Source organism: Micromesistius poutassou, assembly GCF_964030765.1.
Source record: "Micromesistius poutassou genome assembly, chromosome: 3".
NCBI lineage: Eukaryota > Metazoa > Chordata > Actinopteri > Gadiformes > Gadidae > Micromesistius > Micromesistius poutassou.
The window spans coordinates 20,989,095-21,000,307 of NC_140273.1; the positions used below are offsets into that span (position 1 = coordinate 20,989,095).

General features: G+C 45.8%; 1 protein-coding gene across 1 annotated transcript; it reads right to left on the reverse strand.

Moving 5' to 3' along the window:
• Positions 1-1,610: 1,610 nt before the first annotated feature.
• ntn1a (netrin 1a) lies at positions 1,611-10,410 on the reverse strand (the record flags this gene model as incomplete). Its single annotated transcript, XM_084466037.1, has 3 exons — positions 10,242-10,410; positions 8,812-9,900; positions 1,611-1,651 (listed from the first exon to the last, which is right to left on the reverse strand). The coding sequence occupies exons 2-3, from the start codon at positions 9,827-9,829 to the stop codon at positions 1,611-1,613; spliced, it is 1,059 nt and encodes a 352-aa protein (XP_084322163.1). The 5' UTR covers positions 9,830-9,900; positions 10,242-10,410.
• Positions 10,411-11,213: the final 803 nt, after the last annotated feature.

Below are 11,213 nucleotides of genomic sequence, written 5' to 3' on the forward strand. Positions count from 1 at the left end.
CCATGGAGGAGAGGACGCAGCTCTCCGCGATGAAGAGCAGCGAGTCCACAGCAGAGGTCAACACTGCGTCCTTCCCAGCAGGGGTCGGGGCTGGAGGCGGGACCTTCCTACGGACATTCATCATCCATTACCGGGAGCATGGGGGGGGGGGGGGGGGGTGGTTTCGGCAGAGGCTCTGTGTGATCGATGCCAGGCGAGGTTGTACTGTCGGCGAATAGAGAGTAGGGGGAGCAGAGGGGTACGTGGGGGAACACGCCAGACCTCTGACCTTGAGGACGGGAAACCTCCACTGGATCCTTTACCTTCCTAGCTGAAGGAGAACGATCGGTTTGGATCAGTTATTTCCTCAAGTGGTGCCGAAGAATGACGTTTGCTTGGTTTGACCGATCGTAATACCACGCTGTCATATTGACCATGTTGACCATCAGAGATGTACACACACACACACACAGACACACACACACACACACACACATACACACACACACACACACACACTCAAACACACACTCAGTAATGGTTGTATTAACTGGAGTTTATTTCAGCCCGCAAGGTTGGCTATAGTGGACCTTACAGCAAATATTTGTATGGTTAATCTCTGAATGACTGTGCTGGAATCATTTAATGTCAGAATATATAAACTGTAACAAACACTGCATATACTGTAGATCATAGAGAACAGCTGCATAACCCCATTACTTAATTGCTCCTTATTTCTTTATTTTCCTTATGCTGTCTATTTTTATTTCTTTATTGATTTCTTGATTTTCTCCTTCATTGTACAAAGATTCCATTTGGGCGGCTCTGCTTCTCCTCCCCACGATTTATTTAGTCTCTCTCTCTCTCTCTCTCTCTCTCTCTCTCTCTCTCTCTCTCTCTCTCGTCCTATTCCCTCACATCTTCTTTTTGTCTTTCACTTTTTACTTCACTCTTTTGTGCTCCTCTCTCTCTCTCTCTCTCTCTCTCTCTCTCTCTCTCTCTCTCTCTCACACAGCGCTGACGACGTCACCAGCCCTGATGTTTCACAGCACTCCCGGCCAGCCACACACACACACACACACACACACACACACACACACACACACACACACACATGACGGCGACGCACACACATAAAACATAAACACACACATAAACACACACACAGGGCACACACACACACACACACAGACACACTGGGTTTCCCTCCCCTGTTTACTAGGGCTTTTTATAACCCCTGTTAATGATGCTTTGACACTTTAACAGGCAGGACAGCTCAGACACAAGTACGGCAGCCATGAATCAGCTCTGTTACCACACAGAGTGGAGGTCCCCACCACACACACACTCACACACACAAACAGGTCTGCAGACCCCTGGTTCTATGCAGAGTAAATGAATGACGTTGGTTAGTGTGTAAGGAGGGGGGGGGGGTTTAAACACACATGCAAAAAATCTGGATCAGCGTCAATACAATTTAGAAGAATGTGGATCACACACACACACACACACACACACCAACCCAAACACACAAATAATGTCAAACGCACACTCCCCTCTTGCAGAAGCGTGAGCCATCCCTCAGGGCTGAGATGTGTTTTCACCACACCATCAACTCACCAATTAATTCATTAACTGACGAGGCCCCCGGGCGACCAGGCCTGCCCACATCCTGAACACAGAGACAGTACACACTCTCTTTCACACTCTCACTCTGTTACATTTCCAAACACAAAACCGTGTCTACAGTCCATGTCGACTTTTTTGCAGACAGAGCAGACAGGTATGAACAGAAGAGATTAACCACTCAACATTCGAGTCTGTATCAGACTGAGCCAAGAAAATGTCCAAAAGTCCTGGGGCTTTCTCTCTGTCTGCAAGCCTGTCTATCTATCTCAATATCTCTATCTATATTTGTATCTACGTATCTATCTATCTATCCATTGTTCTACGTATCTATGTATCTATCTATGTAACTATATAAATATATATATATATATATATAAATATATATATTTATCTTCAAGGTACTGCAGTTTAATGTAAATGTGATGATCAAGTGATGTCTATGCAGTACAAAATGCACCGACCCAGTGAAATGTACTAACATGCTTACTCTACACACACACACACACACACACACACACACACACACACACACGCCCTGACAGACAGAAAGTGGTGAGCATGTGCGTACTAATAGTGATGGGGATAATTACAATTATGATGTGGATAATGACGCTCCCAAGCACCCAGAGGTGATCGTATTCTTGATAATTGTGATAACCAGGAAAAAGATGATTATAGAGTTGAAGATCACCACACGCGCGCACACTCACACGCACACACACACATACACACGCACACACCCACACCCACACCCACATACACAAACACACATACACGTACGTTCTAATAATTATCTCAACTATGTAGGGGCTATATTCCATACACTCACATTGTCACGTTTGTCATATCAACTGCCCCGGTTCTTCAAAGAAACCGTCAAAGTCTTTCAGCTGAGGAAGGCAGGAATTTTATTCAAGTCAAATTGCTTCTTTAGAACAAGCTTCATTGGGGCACAAACCAGCGGTTTAAAAAACGTGGAGCCAGATATGGTAATGGCTTCAAGATCTTTCCCAGGCCGAAGATACAGAACAGCGTCCGCACGCCGAGTCTATCACATACTTATTGCCTGCACTTGTACATAAATCACCGTACTTAGGGGTACATTTGATCTCGCTCCAAAGTCAGGAATCTCTCTACTCACACGAAATATTTATGTATAGCCATTTAATGAAAACCTGATACATGCTTTTGTAGATGTTTTTGCTGTCAGTTTCCATAAATTTTTTTTTTTAAACTGTGTAATTTAACTGTTTAATTTAACATCTTCACTTTATTTTGATGAGGGTCAATTACCGTTTGTAATTTCTATAATGTTAGTGTGTGTGTGTGTGTGTGTGTGTGTGTGTGTGTGTGTGTGTGTGTGTGTGTGTGTGTGTGTGTGTATGTGTTCGCTTGTGGATGGGTGCGTGACTGTGTGTCTCTGTATGTGTGTGTGTGTGTGTGTGTGTGTGTGTGTGTGTGTGTGTGTGTGTGTATGCGCTAACACATGAGTGACTGTGCATGCTTGCGTGTGTGTGTGTGTGTCTTTTTGAGCTGTTGCTCAACTTCAACATGCTGAAACTATGTGCTGGCTAGGTGGTAATGTTTGTGCGTGTTGGATGGAGAGAGCTCAGCTCAGATACCCAGAGAGACACTGGAGTTCCTCAGCAGATCTTTGAGTGACTTATTTCAGCTGATGTTTAAAAAACACTTATAAACACTGATAAGGACAACCTGGTAGAGAGACCCCCGCTTGCTACTCGCTCGCTAGAGAGACATGGGAAGACAGATAGAGAGAGAGAAGGAGCGAGAATGAGAGCCAGAGCCAGAGCCAGAGAGAGACAGAGAGTGTGTTCTGTGTGTGTTACAACTATATTCTGTATGCAATGTTAATGTATTATATTTACTGTATGTAGGCCTACTCTATATGTACACTATATTCTGCATGCACTGTTTAAATAAGGCTCTACAGACGAACAGGTGTGAGTAGAGAAAAACTAAATCAGCGATTAAATGGGATAGCGTTGGAACAGAGGTCAAAGTTCAACCACCCTCTCTCTAGCTTTTGTTTGTCATCTTCACTCGTTGGCGGCGCCTTTGAAGATGAAGCCCGGCCGTTTTAATAAAAGCTTCAAACATTAACCCGACATCCACGGTGCTGCTCTGTGTGTCGGTTGGGGTGAGGCCTCACCCCACCTGACCAGACCCCAGGCTCCACCACAGGGGAGGAGACCAGGGTGCTGTTGTCATAGCGATGTCATCTCAAAGGCTGGAAGATGGAGCAAGAAGGTGATTGCTGGCTATATAACTATGAAGTTTGTTTGCTGGCTTTTTTAAAGATCAATCACTATTTTTGGGGTGAATGTGAAAAGCCACACTATCTGTGAACACTGAGCTCTTACTTTTTATATTACAAGAATGCAATATTCAGATAATTCAGAGAATTTTGCTATAATTAATTCAAATTTTGACATTTATCCATGGCAGTAATGTAAGTGTAAGTGTAAGTGTTGAAAAGGATCTCAAGGACTATGGCATGAAGGATGATTCAAAACCTCATAACAAAACTCATCACAACATATGCTATTTTTATAAGAGAGGCTGGCACAATTATTACTGAATTATTTTAATTAGCATCAAAGTGACTGTGTTCAATCATTTGTGCCGGACAGTTTCGGCCAATGAGACGCCTTGGGACTCCCACCACAAACTGTGTTTCATTTTGTTCATGTGATGGTAACAAGACAAGACAGGCCGCAGGTCTGTGTTGGAGGAGCATGGGGGACGGGGGACGGGGGGGGGGTGTCAGGGTCCTTGGAGCACCAATGACACAAAGGACCAGGCCGGAAGGAGCAAGCATGAGCGTCACTACACATACACTATCGCCATGCCAACGCGGTTTTGGTTGAGTTCTACTGCTACTGTAAAGAATAACAATGATCCCAGCTGGCGTTTACCGTCCCATATATTCCCAGCCTCTTTAGTACCGTGAGCTTGGAGGTTCAGAGGGAAAAAAGGAAAGAGACAGAAAGTGTTAAAGCTTGTATACTCCTTGGCCGTCAGACCCTGGAGATATTGCCCTGGTACTTCGCTCTATCTCCTCGTTCTCTCTTCTCATCAGTCTCTGCGTCTGCTCCCCTCTGCTCCGTGCTGAAGCGACTGTATATCAACTGCATATGTATCAAGTTCTCCTGCATTCATCTAATCTTTCTGAATTATTCAGCTGCTTACAACCCGACAAAAAAATAAGCGATCTACAATATACAACATGGCATTGGGGGACTCTGGTTGAGCGGGAATAACGATATTAAACATGATTCCATTATAATATTTGTACGAGGGACAAATGTGTGAATCACAGCATGCTCAGTCCTGCTGAACGTGTTCCTCTTCAGAGCCATGCCCCCGACCCCTGAGGGCAGGGTTCAACCTGTGTTGTAGCCTCAGGAGGAATCAATACCGCAAATGGATGTGAAGATGCACACCGTCCAGCACGCACGCTTTTAAAAAGCCCTGATGGAAGCAATCAGTAAAGTGCATCCCCTAAGAGCACATCGCACATAACCTGTGTGTGTGTGTGTTAGTGTGTGTGTGTTTGCGTGTGTGCGTGTGTGCGTGTGTGTGTGATCCTTATATTTAATTACTTTAAATGCTCATAGTTTGCACAGCCAAGCGTTTTGCGACACTTCCCGAGATGATGGCTTGATTTAGCGCGGTACTAATTGTCAAGTGGAAAACACGACACATCGCTCACGACGCTAAACACCTCCCCCCCCCAGCCGCAGGTGGCCCTTTCAGAAGGGCCTTTTCTGCGTGTGACTTTCAGATGGAGGTCTTCAACAGCCTTTAGTTATGAGGTTTGAGGTTGACTTTGTTGTTTTACTGCGTTTCACTCCGGCCTGCCTTCATAATGGTTCCTACTCTGGGACCCCCATCCTCCACCCGTACTCTAGCCCCCCACCCCCCCCCCCCCCCCGCCGTGACCCCGCGCCCGGCGCCTGCCCTCGCCCCGAGGTGTGAGGCGGGCTTCTAGTGTTTTCTTTTCCTTTTCAAGCTGATCTGTTTGCTTTAGCGAGGGGGGCCGTCGGACCCCAGGCAGCGCCGCGCTACATTTCAACAACATCTCAACCCGTCACACACACACACACACACACACACACAGAAACTCACACACACACACACAGAAACTCACACACACACATACACACACAGAAACTCTCTCTCTCACACACACACACACACACACACACACATGTGTGTGTTTATGTGCAGAAAGAAAGAAAGAAAGAACGAACAAAAAGTAACATTGAGGAATGTGCTGCCCGTGGTTGTGTCTTAACAACCAACCAGTGGATGCTTTGAGTGACAGCTCTGTGTGTGTGTGTGTGTGTGTGTGTGTGTGTGTGCTTTGGACGTATCCCATGCATGCAGGACTGCTTAAAACACAGTCCAACATGGAGGAGGTGGGATGAGGTGGACGCGATGCCCGATCTGCTGCCGATGCATGTTGTAAAGGAGGGTCGCCATGTTGTGATAGTAGAAGCTAGTTTGAGCGCTACTAGTTAACCCTGGATTACAGTTCTCATAGCGCCTCACCGTCACTGTTACTCTGTGCTCTATAGTCCACCGCTTTGCTATTTCATGGATTGCAGCAAGTGCATATGAAGGAAATTGATTCACTTAAATAAACTAAGAACTCAAAAATCTCAAAAATCTCAAAAATCTTCAACAATCACACAATAATAATAACTCATTATGACTAACACATTGGTGACAAGATATTTTCTGATAACAGAGCGGGGAAACCTGTTGGAACTTGGCAATTCAACGTACATAACAGGAATAGAGTGGCTTTAACCCTTGGCTCGCTCAATACAAACACATATTTAAGTAGCAGCTCCACGCTCATTCAGCACGGGGCAGATATTTCGCCACACTCCCCGAGTCCCAACAACTCCAACTCAGCTTCCAAGCGGGCCCTGTGCCCCTGTGCCTATTTCTTTTTGGGACTTGACAAAACCAGCAAACAAAAACCTTTTAAACACAGCTGCTGCGTGTCAGAAGAGATGACTTATGCTACGGGTGACTGTCAAACAATATCAGACCTCCACCACCTCCACCACCTCAACACCGGTCTGCTGCAGAACGGAAAATACAGGCGGGAGGCTGGGGGGGGGGGGGGGGGGGGGGGCCTGCCGGTCGACCGTGTCTGTCAGTGATTGTCTGGGGTCCTGGTGAGACCTCGCTCGCGATCTCCATTATCAACATGTGTATCTTTCACCTCCTGGCCTGCCTATTCATCCTCCTCCTCCTCTCCCTGGATCACAGACACTGATCTTCATCGTGATAGAGCCTCAGCATCCAGCAGGCGACAGCGCTGTGTTTAAACGGACGATAAAGTTGTACAGTTTCACAGTTCCTCTGCGGGCTTCTGGGAGACTGTTACCATGCAGTTTGGTCGTGTGTTGTGAAACAGAGAAATCCCAAATATAGTAGGAGGTCGTGTTCAGATTTTGCCATTTTTATCAAATGTTCTCGCTGTACAACTGATTTTAAACCTTTAGAAACAAACCATCATGTTTCACTGCGTTGAGTCCAAGAATCTACACCCGTTTTTCACACAGTTGATGTTTATCGTGTCTTATCTTTACAACGCTCGCTGTTTGGAAAAATGGAAAGAGGACGCAGGTGAGTCACCCCCCGCATCATATAATATGTCTGATGTCTGTCCTGATGGTGGCAGGAGGTCATAAAACACCACTACTGAAGCCACTGTCACTTTGAGCCCACTTTGAAGCAGCATGCTCCTCACACAAGCAGCACACAATCACACAGAGCTGCATGTTGTTGTGTGTTTTAAACATAAGAGAAAAGCTTTGATGAACTTATTTTGGGTAAGAATGAGATATAAAGAGATTTATTTATACATAACAAAAGCTAATTTTTTGCCCATTTTTAAATCGCTTTTTACCAATGACGTAATTAATAGGATTTGTATGAAATAAGTAATATGAATAAGTGAAACTGTAGACAACATAATAATGATTGTTATAACATTTCAATTAATATATTTGGGAATTCAAGATAGGACAAGATATAATTCTATATATTGTGGTCTGCAATTATTATTATTATTATTATTATTATTAATATTGTTATTATTATTATTATCATGAGGATGATTATTATTATCATGATGATGATGATTATTATTATTATTATTATAATTATGATCATTATTATCATTATTCACTAAACAAATTGTAATTACCAACCACAAACACCTGACTGCTCACATTAGTCGACTTCACTTTGATGTGTAAAATAATGATGTGAACAAGAAAATCTGCATTCAATTACGACCGTGGTGGGCTTCAAGAGAGAGCTCTTCAAATAAATTAGAGAGCATCGCTTTATTGCAGTGGTAAAGTTCAACCGCGAGAAAAAATATATTCCTGTGAATGATTAGGCGCAGTGGTCCTTTGAGGTTGTTGAACGCCCCTCCGCACATGAGTCTCTGCACGGCCTGCAGCTCTCTGCACGGACGCATGGCTTTCAAACTACGTTGCATGGGGCCGAGGAAACAGCAGCAGCGTAATGTTCTGCTGGTGAACTGGTGCCAGCAACAACATATCATGCAATGAATCAGATCTCGTTGGGAGTTATTTTTAATAGCAAACAGCTTGATACTTTCAAGTTGTTTAAATTAGGCCTACCTTTAAATCATAATAATCATAATTATTATTCTAAGTTAATATTATTAATAGCAATAATAATTTTAACATTACTATTATTATTATTATTATTATTATTAGTAATAATAATAATAATAAATAAAAAACAATAATAAGAGAGAATAATAAAGAGTATTATAATATTACATTATTATTATTATTATTATTATTATTATTATTATTATTATTATTATGTAATTATATTATACATCAATGAATAAAAAAATATTGCACTTTGTGTTTATTCTACAAATAGAATAGGCCTCTAATAAACAATTATCCAATCAGACAGCACCATTCGAAACTTAGATTTTGACCCTAAAACCTCTTGGGCTGTACCCCACCTCCACAACAAATAAAAACGTGGAGACCTATCTGACGACAAGAAGTCAAAGTGGGCCTAGACCTGAGCGACCCAAACGAGAACACGGTAGGCCTGCTACCTCCGCAGACTCGGAAATAGAAACACATGGAAAAGAAAATAACTTACCGACACACTCGTTGGACTCCCTGGCGGTGGCCCTCTGCCACGGCCGGTCGTAGTGGAAGGGCTTGCACCTGTCGCACTCGGGCCCCGCCGTGTTGTGCTTGCACTCGCACACCAGACCCCCGTCCCGGTCCTTCACGCAGCGCGAGGCGTGCCCGTTGCACTTGCACCTGCCCCCCACCTGCAGGTCGGACACCGCGTAAAAGTACGAGTCCCGGGCCAGCTCCGAGTCGTCCTCGTTCTCGTCCCCGAACGTGTGCAACCTGCTGAACGTGACCCTGATGTCGGTGGCCGTGACCCAGTCCTGGAGCACGGGGGAGTTGTCGAAGTCGTGCGCCGAGGGCCTGCCGTCCAGGGTGCTGAAGGCGATCAGCCCCCCGGACAGCGGGTGCATGTCGGTGTGGGAGTCCGTGCACACGGCCTCCTGCTCGTTCTGCTTGGTGATGGCCGCCCTGTTGGGCTTGTTGTACGTCTTCCTGCACTGGGTCGAGTAGAACTGAAAGGGCACCCAGGACTTGCCGTAGTCCATCGATTTTAAAATGGCCATGGACTCGGGTCGGGGGGAGCAGAACTGCAGGCTCACGTAGGTCACCTCGAACTTCTTCCCCAGGGACAGGGTCATGGTGACGTTCTGCGGGTGCTGCAGGAAGTTGTCGGACTGCCAGCAGGTGAGGTTGTGGGGGTTGTTGAGGTCGGTCAGGTACGCCGGCGGGTGGTACTTTCTGGGGTCCGAGGCGTCGCACGTGTGGCAGCTGCGGGTCTTCTCGTCGCCCTTCTCCGAGACCACGCAGTAGCGCCCGGGCGCCTTCACGCCGCACGTGCTGGACACGCGCACCTCCTTCCCGAACGCCGAGTTGACAAAGTCCGGGATGCAGCGCCGGGGGGTCCCGGTCTCGTCGTAGCACGGGTCCGGGGGGGACGTCTGCGCCGAGAACATGCTCATCCCGTAGCCGCCGAGCGCGCTGCGGCAGGTCAGGGAGACCGTGAGCAGGGTCACCATCACGTCCCACACCCTCAGCATGGTGCTGCTGCTGGTGCTGCTGCTGGTGCTGGTGTGCGTTTGCTGGTTGTGTTTCCTCCGCGTCGCAGGCGCTGAGGAAAAACAACCCGAGAATAAAAAGTGAGGAGAAAGTTTGGAGCGAGAAATAGGATTTTGTTTTAAATAAGAATGTGGACCAGCTTGATGCTGACGTCGCCTTTAAAACAGCATATTTTTTACTCAGATGTATCGGCCCAGCCTCATAATAAATCTGCAGATCATTATTGTACAATCATTTAATGATTGAAATATAGATATTCTGTCCGCAATCTTTATTTCATGCTGTTCCTTTTATCCACAGCATATTGAAAATAAAACAATATTCAATTCAAAAGGCCAGAGCAAACATATGGCTGTTCAAAAAAAATGGCATATCAAATCAAATAAATCCTACCTCGGAATAATGTTATTAAAAGCCCTCCAGTGCAGAGAAGTTGTCCAAATGTCTGTTTCTCACGTGTTCCTCCTGTTTATTGTTTTAGTTGTTAAATCTCTCCGACGTCCTGCTCGAGATACAGACGCTCTGCTGGATCTGAGATCTGTCTCTCAGTGCTTTACTCCTGATCTCCTCCTGCTCGTATTGCTTCATTCAACCTTATGGTGTCTTCCTCTCACTCTCTCTGTTTCTCCCGCTCGCTCTCTCTCTCTCTCTCTCTCTCTCTCTCTCTCTCTCTCTCTCTCTCTCTCTCTCTCTCTCTCTGTCTCTCCAACACACACTCACAGTCACACACCCACTCACACTCGTCCGCTGATCCGACTAGTGGAGTGAGAGAGCGCACATCCCAAGAAAGTGAATGAAGGAACTGAGGTCAGCTCATCTGGAGAGTGACAGCGGTAGACGTCTTGTAAAGTGGGCGAACAACGACATCCACTGGTTGAAAGCATCTATAAAGCGAGAGAAAGAGAAAAGAGCTCGGAGACCACGAAGGGGGGTGGGAGGGGGGGGCTCCCCTTCCCCTTCCCCTTCCCCATCCATAGAGAGCAGGACTCAGCTGCAGGCGATACCCACCGGCGTCCTGCGGGAGATGAACAAGCGGCGCTGGTGATACGAACATGTTCCCGACGGATAGACAATTACATTTAAATATAGATCGATGTAACAAATCGATATAATAAATTGAAATCGGCGTGGTTTATATCGATTTGTATGAAAGTGAAATACAAGAATCGGTTCTTCATTCATACTGCGTTTCAAATTGTCCTTTTATTTGGAGAAATGTCAAGCAATCAGACAGCCCTCAGTCCGCATGCTTGGCCTGTCAGCTTTCGTTGAGTTTCTGCTGGCTGCAGGTTCTCCATCGTCACACTTCGTTCGTGCGTTACTGACTAGGTTTTGCCCGCTTGCCAGAGACCCGTGAATATCTAG